A 14,758-nucleotide genomic window follows, 5' to 3' on the forward strand; every position below is an offset into this window, starting at 1 on the left:
AGTATCTTTTCAGAAGAGAGGAAAGGGGGACGAGGGATGGGACGGGGGATTCTTACATGTGCATCACTAACATTGGACAAAAGAATCTTTCAACCAACAAGGGTTTTACAGAGTAACGTTCACGAAAGCACAGGTCAGTGGCGGCGTCTGGGGTGGGGGGGTGGAACTAGGATCGGAGGGAAGAGAGGGGGATGAACGAGAGGATGAGGCCGAGCTCGAAGGAGAGACAGAAAGATAGAGACAGAGAGGGATCAACGTGCGCAAGGTTTCGTGTCACAAAGTGGCAGTCCGGACAGATTTCCTTCTATCCACAATGCACTGACAGCAAAGAATGCGTCCTGGGGTTTTTCACCTCTTTCTGTTTGTTATCGCGCTGAAGTGTAACGGGTTTGTTTCTGAGGCCAGTCTTTGCCATTCAGCGGGGACAAGTTTGCTTTTTTTTGTTGGTTTTTTTTTTGTTTTTCTTCGGCATCAGTCCAGCCAACATTAACAACGCACAGAAGCATCCCAAAGGGGTCGGCGGCCACCGTCGGCTTGTGCGAGAGCTGATTGGTCGCAGCTGTTGTTGCCGTGGCAATATGAGAAGAAGTGACCGAGTCTGTCATGTTTAGTTATCTCTTCTCAAAATCGAAGGGGGCTCGTGTACTGTACCTGGTATGGCTTTTGGGGGGAGGGAGAGAGGTAGGGTAGGGGTCGGGGTGGGACTCACCATTCTCTGCTCATTTTACTTTTGTTAGGCAAACCCTCAGTTACTCATATTTCTAATAATATCTGTATTTTTTTTTTTAGAAGTATAGTTTTTTTTTTAAATTATTTCTATATATTCTTTGAAATTAAATGAAAAGTTTCTGCACTCATTTGACTGGCACATTCCCTTTATTGTCAGTGCGAGTGTCCATTGAGTCTGGAGGCGGAGAAGCTCAGAACATTACAGTCCAGAAAGCTCATGGTTGTTCTTTTTTAAATGGTTGTTGATTATCTGAAAGGGGAGGGGGATGAGCTTGGGTTAAGGTGGAGAAGGTGGGAAGTGTGCGACTCCCACCAGGTAATGGGTCTCTTTAGAGCACAGCGGGCCGGCAGGAGGCCTCTCTCAGCAGAGCCGAGCCTAGCAGCAGCAGCAGCAGCAGCCTGGAGGTGGATGGAGGTGTCAGGTGAGCCTGGCCTGAATCTGGGCCCCCACAGCCTCCCAGCTCTGACTCGCAACGGCGCTTCTCACACAGCAAACCCGTGTAGCCCGGTGGACAGTTGCAGCGGACGTTGCTGATACACGTCCCACCATTTTGGCAGCGCAGGAGTTCGTTGTCACACACCCGGGCTGCGGTGGAAGCAATGTAAAGACAGGAAAGACGTGTGAGAATTTAACACACAAACACGTGTTTGGGTGACACTTTACTTGAAGTGTGTTCTGGTGCATGAAGGAGATTCTCTTCTCATTAGCTCCCATTATCAAACATCACAGCAGAAGCTTTAAAGATGGCCAATTATGGAATTTTTATAAAGTTCCAATCAAAGACTGACAAAAAGTGCTCTTCAAGTAAAGCGTTGCCACATTTTATTCCATTTTTGATGTCTATGAAATCTTAAATTTGAAAATATGCTTATTTATGGTCTTGATAGTTACAGTACAGTAAATATGGAGACAAGGCTTAGCCCAAAGACTGGAAATTGGGTTATACTGTCCTAATTGTGTAGTCTATAATTTCATGGGTGGTTATTTGCCCATAATCTATACACCAACACATGCTGTCATTAAATTACAGTAAAGTAAATGTGGTTAGATTTGGTAGCCTAAAACCATTAATCTTCCATGTAGCTAGCATGATCTACAACAGTGTACCTATATGAACCTGCATTCCTCATGATGTACAGGGGCTTGGTCTTTATAGCCTCACATATCTACCCCACATTTAAGTTCTTGTTTTATGCGGGAACGCTGCCGTATTAAGCATTTTGAGAACCATGCTAGCTGCTGTGCTGGTGGCTACTGCACGGCTAAAACTCATCACTGTTCTTGACAACAAAAACAAGTCTAAAAGCAACCTAACAGAATTTACAATCAGTACACTGCTGAATTAATCACTAACTTATCAACATCCCCTCAAGTCTTTGCATAAGAGAAACTATTGACAATCTGTGCAACCAAATTGTTTTTAAGCTAACTGCGTACTAAATGAAGTAGGGCAACATAACTTCCCTTAATGAATTGTGGGTCGACTCTATGACCACTCAGACACTAAACATCTCTCACAATGGCCTCCATCTACATTTGCATGTACCAAATTCTGACACTACGTGACCCCACACTGGCAAAGCGTGTAGTTTTAGGGAAATGGCTTCTATAACAACTGAAATGCATAATATTTTTTAGTTGTGACATCACCCCTTAATAAGTAAATTTCATGGGTGCTGGTGGGCAATGCTCTTTGTCTTTGAAACCTTTGAGCACATTCAGATTAGCTGGCACTGCCTGGTTTTGATCTATTTAATGTGCAGAGCCTTAGATCTCTTATTAAACTCAAGAAATCAAATAAGCATATTTCCCAACATGTTCAAGTATTGCTTCAACATTTGGCACATTTTGGATTGTAAAATGTATGAAATATAGATTATATATCATATCTAATAATTAAATCTAGTAAAATCATAAAATTAAATTAAAATATTAAATGAAATTGACTATTTTATATAGGAAAATAATTAAATGTGATGTAAAATTTGAACAAAACACGTTTGTAAGACAGTGAAAATGTTGTGTAATGTTGTTGCTTCGAGCTGTGGTAAAGATGTACTGTACACAGAGGCTGAGATTAATCTTAGGCGCTATACAAGTGCTAATAAATTCTAATGAATATATACACATGTAATTAAAAGGTGGTGAACACTGGCTTTATCTTTTAATCACCTCTTAAAGAGTATAATGCCACTCGAAATTAATTTCACAGTCTTTTTTCATCATTATTTCTTGAATGACTTTTCATATATTCCCCATCAGTTTAACTTTACAGCCTCTAATCTTTAAACAACACCAAATTTCAGATTTCAGGACATTTTTTCAGCATCTAAAAAGACGTGTCCATTTGTTTAATACCAAAACCTTATTCAAGCCCCATCAAATCAGCTACGTTACAGCACAGAAATCCACACTTTCCTCAAAGCCTGCGAGGCTTTCCCCAAACACCACTGACTTTAGACAAACTGAACGTCAGGTGAAAATTGGTGTATATTTAGAGCTGGGACACCGAGGCCACTCTATTCCCAGCGGAGGCAAGCTGTCAAGCAAGCTGGAGGCAAACAAAGCTGCGCTGCACAAACTAATAAACCAACAGAGACAAATAAACACTGATAAACACAGGGGCCACTTCTGCCCATTTCAGTCCTTTATAGGAGTGGAAAACAATGCGGTGAGCAATCTATGAACTCTATGGGACATAAATATCACAAACAAATATAAGACCTCTCTCCTAATAATCAGGATTGGATGCATGCTGTCTCACAGGAATAGCCAAATAGAGCTTTGATGGGAGCCTTGTTAAGAAACATTGACTGTGCGAATCCTATTTGTGTTTCGTGGGAGAAAAGAGAGCTGCTGTTTGGCTCAGTAAGTTTCGCTCCAGGCCACAGCTCACCAATTACCATGCACAACTACATCCAAATAAGACATCTGAACTCTATCTTTGTTCCCCCTGTTTTGTTTTTTTCATCTGACATATCAATTGCATGACCACCTCAACCACTCAGGAGAAACTACAGTAATGAGTCAATATGAGACTGCAAAACAGACTCTTTCTATGGAAAGCCTTTGTTCACTTTGATTGCTCCCTGTGATGAGGCAGCGGCTAAACTTGGTAATTAGATTGTCTCCTCGAGATGACAAGGAAGAGCGATCAAATGTATTAATTAAAGAATCATGAGGCCTTGATATGATCAGTACACAGGAGAGACTCCTTTAATTAGACAATAACCTTTCGTCTCGTCTATCTTATCCTTCCTTGCTGTCACAATAGAATGATAACGCGAATTTCTAAGAATATTCAGAGTGGCTTTTATTCAGAATGTGCTCTAAATTGATTAGAAAAATAATTGGAAAAAAGACGTTGGACACGGTTGTGAATGCCCACTTTTTTGGACTAAATATCTCAAACTATCCTAGTCTGATAAGATATGATCACGTCTTTAAAAAGGCACATCTTTAAGGCCAAAGCAGACTTGCTGTTTGATATAAGCAACGTCGGATTTAGTCTATGTTCAGGAAAGTAATCCATACTTACAGACGACCACTTCCTAACTTGTTGATTAAAGCTTGGAACATTTTAAAGGTGAGATTTGGTTAATTTGTCTAAATTTGAGGTAAAAACTACATTTTCAGCAGTTTGATTAGTTGTTGTTAGGTTAGGCTTCAATCACACTGGACTTTAGACTAGTCAGTGACTCCCATTGGAAAAATGTGTATCCCTGCTCCAATCAAAATGTTTGAAAATATACAGCGTTTACTTACTAAGACAAATAGTCTCTGATTTCACTGTTTCAATTCAGTGTAATTCAGTTGTAGCTTCAAATCACAACAGCAGTTACCTCAAGGTGCTTTATATTGTAAGGTAAAGACCCTATCACAATATAGAGAAAACCCCCAAAATCAGATGATCTCCCATGAGCAAGGTGACAGCAGGAAGGAAACATTCCCAGGCTCAAGGATGGGAAGTCATCTGCAGCTGCCAGCTGGGGGTGAATGGAAAGGAGGACAGCAGAAAGACTGCTTAGCAAGAAGCTGGCAAGTGTTTGCAGACTGGAGTGTGTGTTCCCAGTCACCTTTCTCACTCAACATGTGTTAATAGGCCTCTCTGCATTGAATTGTACTTGTTATTAATCTCTGGCTCTCTTCCACAGCATGTCTTTATCCTGTCTTCCTTCTCTCACCCCAACCGGTCGCTGCAGATGGCCCCGCCCCTCCCTGAGCCTGGTTCTGCCGGAGGTTTCTTCCTGTTAAAAGGGAGATTTTCCTTCCCACTGTCGCCAAAGTGCTTGCTCATAGGGGGTCATATGATTGTTGGTTTTTTTCTCTGTATGTATTATTGTAGATTCTACCTTACAATATAAAGCGCCTCGAGGCGACTGTTGTTGTGATTGAAAAGATCATATAGAAGTTTTCAGTGCAGCACTGTATACCTCTTTGTGACTGATTTGCAACCTCCCTCACCAACAGGCTGACAAATACATATTGTTGCCTAGCAACCGGCTGGGTACAGCAACTACTACCAACCTCCAGCAACCACAAATTTCTCCATAGCGACTGGTGGTTGCTAAGTGTTTTTTTTTCTTACTTTCAGAATGATCTCATTAAAATAATTTTAAGAATCTTTCTGTTCAAAGGAAATTTTAGTTCATTCTAAAGGAAATTTTAGGTCATGGCTATTCCCTGGATGCAGAGTGATTCACCGGCTGAAGGGACTAAAAAGACAAATAGTGATGATTTAAAAAAAAATAAAAAAAGGATCAATAAAATCCTCAAGTAAAAAAAAAAAAATAATAATGACAAACAAGAACAATCACGTTCAGTGTTATAAGATTGAAAACACAGCAGAAGTAGGAACTCCTTGTCCCGCACCTTTATCTGATTTCAATTTCTCACATTAACCATTTTGCATTACTGCACGTAAACAGAGCCGGCACAGGCAGTAAAAGACAAGATTTGTTGTGTTTGCTTTTGATATGAGTGATAATATTTAGAGAAGGGGCCGATGAACTAGGTGCGCCTGTCTGGGAAAGTGATGTGTTTGACGAGAGATTTAAGTTTTAATTGCATTTCTTTCCCCGCTCTGCATGCAGACGGCGTCTCGTCAACGCACAGAACTCCTGCAGCAGCAGCGGGGAAGCAGAAGAAGGTCGGGACTAAAAAGTTTTCCCATTTCAGCCATAGAATCACTCAGTGGTTTTGGACTGACATTATTCTGGGGGTTTCTCATTCTCTTTCTTACTTTAGAGGACATTTTGTGAAGTGACAGCACTGCTATGTGTGCTTTTGTGGCTCATTTGTTGTTGGGGCGATGAATCAAACTCCAGTGAAAAACTTCACATTTGCGTTACTGCCAGAGCAGCAGAGCCTGGAATTTTTTCAGTGACCAAAACAAACAAACAAACAAACAAAAAAAAACCCAAAAAAGAAAAATAATAAGAAGAAAAATCAATCTCTAGGGGAGAAAATCCATAGTCAGGAATATAGCAATACTATGCTATTCTTTTTCTCGATATGAGCATACTAATACAGTCTCTATGACATTTACAGCTAAAAGATCCCCCTTCTTTGGATGTTGCATTCTTTGAAATGCCACCAATACTTTGATCAATGTAGAAAAGTCAGTGCACAAGCAGTAAATTACAACCTCAATACGAAGGAACCTCTTTGCCTTTTATTTGTAGGCAAAAGATATTAAAGCAATCGAAGTATGTTTGTGCTGAAAATATTGAGATATTTAACCTTTTCAGATACTGTCTTCAAATTCATGTGATGAAAATGTCTCTGAGCTGTTGTTTGAGTGATGTAGGAGAAATTTTATACCAAGTAGTTAAATCTTAAAGACAAAAAAATATTTACACGTTAAGACATTCTGGATGTTTTTTGTGTTACGATTTTAACCAGGGAGAAGGTGTAGATGTTTCTTTTGTAAATTTTTACAGAGTAATTGAACTTCTTTTCAGACCGACATTACTATGCAAATCCCAATATTATATCTTTCATCGTGTCTGGAGCGGATCTTTAACTTTAGCAGCTTTTTAAGTGAAGTATTACTCAGACATCTTGGATATAGAGTTTGAAGTTTTGAGAGCATACAAACACTTCAAACAGTAATGTTTGTGGATTTTCTGATCATTGCTTCATCTGACAAATAGAAACTGATCTGCTCCGTGCTCACTCCCGCTGTGTGTGGCTTCCCATCTGTTTACCTTGGCGCCGCCTCTCTACGAAAACATACATTCTTTCGCCGTTTTAAACTTTTTCACGTTAAATGCTTTTTCCTGCTTTTGTACCACTCAGCATTCTCGGTACATCATTAGGTTCGGGTTGTGCGCCTCACGTTGCAGGTCATGCTAGGATGCCTCTCTCTCACCTTTTGTTTGAAGCAGATGTGCATGCCGACAGTGTCTTTGCACTATACACACAGAATATATTAGTACAGTCACAAAAAACAGCGCATTTTAATGAATGTCTTTCTGTGTTGAGAACTACTAAAAAAAGCAAGTGACTCATTTTACACTGAATTTAAATCACAATGCAGCAGACTTTAAAGCATTCTTTTTCTTAAGTTGCACGCTAACAAACACAGTATAAGCAGCGGGGGTGTCGCTAATTCGCTATATACTCAATGTTCACCTGGAACGAAAGTTGACGTTGAAAGGGAAACGCTATCTGCTCGTGTTGTATTGATACAGTTCGCATAATGAAATCGTGACACTTAGTGCATCTCAGAAAGTCGTGACAAGTGCTGTAAGTGGCTCTTTCGGTGAAGCCCTTTACTTTAACCAATCATCTCCGTCCACAGCACCACAGATAAAACAGAACATACTGAGCACACTTTGCCTGCCTTGCATGTTGAGTTTGCTGTTGTGAAAAAAGTAATACTTTGCCTTATATGGAATCGATTTTTCTTTGTGCTGTTTTAGTTACTCTAACATTATTGTAGGGTCTTTACCTTACAATATGAAGCGCCTTGAGGTAACTGTTGTTGTGATGTGAATATTAAGCCATGTGTTTTAAACATGTTCACAATAATATGCCTTTTCTTGTTTTTGTAAAACTTCTTTTTGTCTTTTCACAAAGTTTATACTGTTTATTTATTGGGTGTTTCCCAATAAATTCACTAATTGATAACACAAGATTACACTCTGCTTATGCTGATGATCACCTAATATCCACACGAAGAAGCACAGGAATCAGCTTCAGGTCATAAATGTTTTTTTTCCTGCACTTTAATGTTTTAGAATGATATATATTCAGAGATTGACACTTAAACTTTCTAAACTTTCTAAAGTTTCTGACATTTTTCTCTCCAGTCAGTGAAACTCAGACATCAGGCATCAGCCAGTCCTAGTCCAATATTTCGGATACAAAATCATGATGTTGAAACCTGAAGCAAACAGTGGCAATGTAATTCACAGAATATCTAGCGATCAAACTTGTCTAATGAAGAAAGCTAGAATAAATTACACTACCACAAATTATTTCTTTAAATTAAATTTTTCCCTTTTTTTTTGGCTTTTCTGTAAGATGTAATAAAAGTGTGGAGTCGCTCTTTAATCTCAAAATCACGTCCTCGTACTCTATTGAAGTGCCTCGTTTAGGACGCCTTTGTTAGTCGGGACAGAGATTAATGTTGAGCTGCAGGAGGCAGGCAAATAGATGTCACTGTCGTGTTGAAAAGACCTATTAATCTGAGGTAACTTGATACAAAGATGGGTCGCGGTGGGTGAGCGCCAATTAGAAGCAATTATCACCTGTTCTGACAAAAAAAATTGACGCGAGCCTTTTTAAACCAGCGCTCGACTAGTCAGATAGATCCAAAGAGGCCTAGTAATGCGTGCCTGGAGCATAAACAGTGTTTGCAATGATGTTTTCAGTCTTTAAAGTTCTTTGTCAGAGAGTTAAAATCCATCATCCTGAAGTGTTTACTCTATTTTGTCTACCTCTTGCAGGTTTGTCACTGAGGTTTGACTTGAAGGAAACAATGAAAAATTGGTGACATTTGAAAAAAAAAAAAATACATAGGGCATGCACTGCAAAATGAGCAGGGGAAATATAAACTGTAGACAGTAATAAATGGGCTGGAACTCAAAACGACCTGCATTCCCCTTTAAAAGAAAATGTTGATGTTGGATGACATTGTCCTGTTGTGGACTGTGAAGGGGGTGATGGCTACTCAAACAGATCACAGGCAGCCTGTCAAGCAGTCAATATTGACTCAGCTGTTGTGTTGCTGGTGTGCGACACGCCTGAATAACTGAGTTACAGAGCAGCATGCATCCCGTCATTCCACTGCTTTCTCTCTATTTGAGCCATAAAGGGTGCCTGCTGATTCGACGCTGGTAATGCAGCCACAGCGAGTGTGAAATGCAGGTACAGGCTATGAAAGGAATGGCTTCGTATATATCGGGTTAGGTGGTGTTATGTGTTAGCTCTGTGTTTGTCAAGGCAGCTGGGCAGTCTTGCACGTGTGCAGTGCGTTTTTTTTTTTTTGGTTTCTTTTTCTTCCAGCCAAAGCTTCAGGAATCACGCAGAGAGAAAAGACATCAGAGAGAGAATAGAAGAGAAAGACACAGCTGAGGGCGAGAACAGTCAGGAGCTGCACGGGGAGGGTTACGGTTCTACTTACATTTGCAGCCATTGTCCCACAAATAGCCGGGCAGACACTCCTGACACTTAGGCCCTGTAGTGCCCTCCTTACATATACAAAATCCTGTGCCATTACAGCGATCATTGACTGAGCCATAGGGATTACAATTACATTCTGGAAAAACAGAACACACACATACACACACAGGCTGGAGAAAAAAAAGGGTAGTGCTTTGACTTCCCAGCACAAGTCTAGGATTTTCACAGCATGGTCTGCGGTCCTCGAGCTCTAGCTTAAGAAGGTGCTTGATTATTATAACTGGTAAAAGAATGGGAATAGATTTAAAGACTCATACAGGGAAAAATGCTACCATTTCAACTGTAATGGAGACAGAATGAGTGAGAATGAAGCTGGCTCTAGATACATGAACATTTTCTATTCATTACAACATACTTGTAATTAATATAGCATTAATTTGGCTGTTTTAAAGAACACAGCGTGCAATGAGCAGATATGCAAAGCACTATCAGTAGCTTTGATTTTTTCTTTTTTAGATGGACAAAGTGAGCCTATCTGAACATGCTCTTCCAAAATCTGAGTCATTCAAACAGGTAGAGATAGCAAAAGATGGCAAGAGAAGACAGGAAATGTGATGAGAAGGTAGAGATGGATAATGATATGAAACAAAGATAAAGACTGAATGTTCCAGAGGAATGAGAGAGTACATTGAAATGGGCATTGTAGTAATATGTTCTTTAATTCCCTCTAATTTTTAAATGGCTCTGTAGACTTATTGTTATCCTTTGATAAGAATTTGGCTTCATCTTTAATTGCCTATTACAAACAGAAGACAGCGATGCTTTAGCTGCAATTTGAACAAAAAGCGTATAATGAAAGCAACACGCCCAGTCTCTAGTGCCTCACACTCATCTGACCTTCCCACTTTTCAGAGCACCTGGAACACTCTGCAGTCAAAGTGACACTTATTTTGACAGTCCCTGACCATCACATTGCACCTTCTGTGTCTGTGCTGGCTGCACGCGGCTGCGCCCGAGTGACATCCAGGGGTCAGGCAAGAGGAGAGAGGTGACGGCAAGTGACAAAGTGGGGGGTCAGCGAGAGAGAGGCAGGGTGACGGCGAGTTTGGCACGCAGTAACGCCTCGGCGACTTTTAATGCCTTGTGACAGGTTTCAGCTGCTGCTCCTGAGGCCATTTCATGTATATGACATATGCACTTGTGTGGCACCTCTGACTGGCGGTGTGACTTCACTGCAACATTTCTCTCAGAACTCTTGTTGCTTGTCAGACTCCCCCCTCAGGACTCACAAATGCACCTGGCACTGAGCGCTGTGAATTCACACTACATGTGCTAGCTAAAAAATTCAACGGGGAACCGAGATACTGCCCTAGGAACCATATGAAACGCAATTTTTACACATAGACAAAGTAGATAATGCATTTTATGAATGCCTGTGTAAATGTCATGAACAAAATAACAGGAACACCAAGTGGAAATGGCCTTTTACCTCAGACATAACAATAAAGGTGGCATTGGCTTCAACAGCAAGTATTTTGACAATACTGAATACATTTGCTTGTAAGTTCCACCACCAATTTTATGTAGCCTACAGTACTGTGCAAAAGTCATAAGTCACCTCCCATTTTTTTAAATATTTTGCTAGGAAAATGGAGAATAGGTGCAGTGATTATTCAAACATGTAATCATACATGGGAATGAGTATATGGTATAATCATCTTTATTCTTCAACACAGCCTGAACTCTCTTTAGCAATAGTTCTCCAGACTTCCTGAAGGAAATTCAAAGCTCTTCTTTGGAAGTTTGCTAACTTCTATTTCCTTCTCTGTCAAGATGATCCCACGCTGCTTCAATAATGTTGAGGTCCGGGCTCTGGGGAGGCCAATCCATGACTGATAGCCTCCCACTGCGTGCTTTTTCTATCCAGGCATGCTGTCAGTGTGTTTGGGATCATTGTCATGCTGGAAATTCTTTCTTTCCAGATGCTACTGCATGATGGATCAAAATCTGCTGGAACATTTCTGCAATTTTTCCAAGGTCCCAAACACCACTGGCTGAAATGCAGCTCCAAACCATGACAGAGCTTCTACAATGTTTACAGATGGCTGTAGACATTCAATTTTGTACCACACTCCTGGCCTCCTTCATACATATTGATGATGTCCAAAAATTTTTATTTGGATTCAAGACTCCATCCAACCTGTAGCCACTGATTTTCCATCCAGTTCTTGTATAATTTGGCAGAACCTCAGCTCCCCCCTTATTATTTACCTTGCTTGATAATGGCTTGTTGACAGCCACTTTTCCACTAAGACAAGTTGAGGGTTTGGTCATCAGCAGATCAACTAAAGAGCCAAATCTATCTCTCAGGTCCTGTGTCAGGTGTTTGCTGGAATTGTTTCTTATTTCCTAAGGACATGACTTTCAGATACTGTTCATCTGCTGCAAATAGTTATTTTTTTAAGTTCTGCTGCTTCTTATTTTGTCCTCCACTTATCTGCTTTCCCTCAAATTTTATAAGGGCCGCACGTGATGCACAGACATGCCAAGCTTTTGGCTAATAGCTCTTTGAGAATCTACTTGTTGGTGCAGAAATACTATTTGATATCTGTTAAATTATGTTGTCCTTGGCATTTTATTTTATTTTTTTGTAGATTCCACAACTGGCATCTACTAAGAAAGTGCCTAAAAACACAATTTAAATTTGGTTCTTTCCCATTTGTCTGTAATGTTGGAAACAACAGTGATTCATCCCGTAGGTTAGGTGCCTTTTTATGCTTGAATGATTCATATGTGTTAAGAAGTGGCTTAACAAAAAAAATGACTCCTGTGTTTTGCTCACTATTGCTCAAGACCACTTTAAACATTATAAGAAAATCTGGCTCCTGGGAAACAAAATATTAAAAAAATGAGGGGTCACTCAACACTTTTGCAAAGCGGTCTATATGTCATGTCACACAAGGTTTCGAAGGTTACCTTTGGACAAAGCAAGACTAAATGTTATCCTTAATCTATAATGTCCTAAGCTAAGGCAACATGCTGCTGTCTGTACCTTAATAATAAACATAAAGACATAACAGTGCTCTCAGTTTTCTTATCTAACTCAGCTGTATCCTAAACTATTGAACTATTTCTCCTTAATGACAGAATTTGTACAGAAAATTGTGACAAGGCACAAACCTGCTAACGTTTCAGATGTAGCTGTTGTGACCATTTCACACTAACCCATTTCTAATCAGCATTCAGCTATTCAGGAGGACATTTATTCCTCAAATTATAGTTTTCTCACCTCGCCCACATGCTAAACCTTGAAAATAGGATCATTTTGGCTTCAATATACACCTTTCAAATAAAACCTAGCTAGCAGCAAGAAATTACAATAAAACACAATATATGAGAGCTAGTAGGTAAAAATAAAGGTATATTTAATAAATCGTAAACTGCTAATTTTAATATGATGCTAAAGACTCCCTTAAGCATCACCTGCTAACACCCAGGCTAACAAGGAGATTTATGAGAAACAACCTTGTGTGAAAGCAGAAGAAGCAAAAGAGGAAGATGACTGGACATGGAAACAGGAGAGTGTATGAGTGATGACGTGTTGGGGATGAAACTGACAATTTTTCTAATGAGGAGTCAGAGACAGTAGGTGAGGTGAAGAGAGTGTGAAAGCGTGGTGGCGGTGAAGGGGCCCGGATGGGGGACTGACCTATGCACACATTTTCATCGTCCAGTTCTGCTGAGGCATTGCGGTAGTAGCCCAGCTTGCATAGCTGGCAGTGCTGGCCCCTAGTGTTGTGCTTACAGCTCACGCAAATGACGGTGTTTAGCAGCTCGATATAGCTGCATCGGTTGGAGTGGCCGAAGCATTCGCAGTCTTGCAAAGAGAGAGCAAGTGTGAAGTGAGGAGAGGGGAGGAGAAAGAGACGCGGGCAAGAGCGTTGGAATTGTTGCTTTTGCAGCGAGTGCTCGGCGGTGGGGTTAGCAAGTCTGATGGAGGCTCCGTGGCATGCGAGGTTAAAAATGGAGATGGTATGAGGAGAAGATGTTGGGGGGAATGACAGGTAAGGTTGGTCGTGATTAGTCTGGCATGGGCATGGCCAGAGTTAGAAAAAAACAGAAGTTTCACATAAAACACCACGGCGTTAGTAGAGAGGTCACATCACTTCAAGCACACCACAGCACGAGGCGACAAAGGCTCTGAAATGACAGCACAGAGACACGATCACATCAGGAGCACCGCGCAGCATGAGGCAGGTCAAACCATGAATGAAATGAATCTCTCAGCCGCTGAGAATGGCGTTTGAGGGAATTTAGAGGTTTTGTGTAACTGAGCTCTTAATGTCAGCGGTTATCTGGTCTGAAGAGAGGATGAGATGAAACCTTTAATTGTGTTTTCTTTTAAAACCCTTTGCAATGACTGATGTGTTACTTATCCTTAAAACCCTTAATTCATCCAACAAACATTTCTTAAGTAGTTGTTTTTTAGTCCAACCCAACTGAGTTTTCAACAAGCAATCAGCAAGGCAAGTGAGCGTGTGGTGAATTGCAGCTGGGTGGGAAAGTGACATTGCCTACTATGCAGTCATGCTTAATTAGATATAGCTATATTGAGTCGAAGCTGCTACAATCCATGATACTCACTGGCAGTCCTGCCCTAAGGCTTGGAGGATGGGGCGTGTCCGGCCCCAGCTCTGTTCCAGTGAGGATCAGCCCGCCACTCCGAGTGACCACTGACACCATGTGTCACAGCACAGACAGATGTGACCCTTAAGCCACACTGGCAGCTGCTTGGACAGAATGCCCACTCACAGCTCCAGGATAAAGCAGTTAGTGCAGGAGGCTTTCGTCCAAGGGATTGTGTTTATTAAGAATCTGTATTGAGGTCAGTTCTCTCTGTCCAGACACTAATAAACTCTGCAAGGCTCGGAAACGAAGGTACAGCAAGTCCAGTCCACACTACCTTTCACCTAAATCAGCAAGTCTTATCCAAATGTAAGCTAAGGTCCTCTACATTAGATGCCTCACTCTTGCAGGCATACTCTCAGAAGACAAATAATCTCTCCTTTCTAGAAATAGGCTAAGGTTATAAATCATGCACGCACAGGGAATAAAAAGTCTCAGGTACATGTTCCCCCCCAAAATAGTTGTAGCCTCAAACACCCACTTTATTTTCAGTGAAAAAAGAAATGATTCCAAGGGACTTTTATAGTGTTTAGAATACGATTCCATAGACGAATGAGTCGTCCAGTGAAAGCCATCAGTCTAGCACTGAGCTGGAGATATGGATACAGAGTGCTCTAGCACTGGGGTAGTGTCACAAGGGTTGGGGAGGGTTGGCGGGGGGGTTAACAGAAACATCAGTTCATACAGGAAGAAGACTTTGGGTGTCATCTG

The 14,758-nt window shown here is 40.9% G+C and overlaps 1 protein-coding gene across 6 annotated transcripts in view; it reads right to left on the reverse strand.

The window, feature by feature from the left end:
• Nucleotides 1-355: 355 nt before the first annotated feature.
• The window catches only part of ntng1a (netrin g1a), a 119,728-nt gene continuing 105,325 nt past the window's right edge, over nt 356-14,758 (reverse strand). For all 6 annotated transcript variants that reach the window (XM_063484041.1, XM_063484045.1, XM_063484044.1 and 3 more), the window contains one exon: nt 356-1,315. In XM_063484041.1, the coding sequence (XP_063340111.1) occupies nt 1,059-1,315 (257 nt within the window). In that variant the 3' untranslated portion in view covers nt 356-1,058. The remainder of the gene's footprint in view (nt 1,316-14,758) is intronic.

Source organism: Pelmatolapia mariae, linkage group LG9 (genome assembly GCF_036321145.2).
Source record: "Pelmatolapia mariae isolate MD_Pm_ZW linkage group LG9, Pm_UMD_F_2, whole genome shotgun sequence".
In the NCBI taxonomy this organism is placed as follows: Eukaryota; Metazoa; Chordata; class Actinopteri; order Cichliformes; family Cichlidae; genus Pelmatolapia; species Pelmatolapia mariae.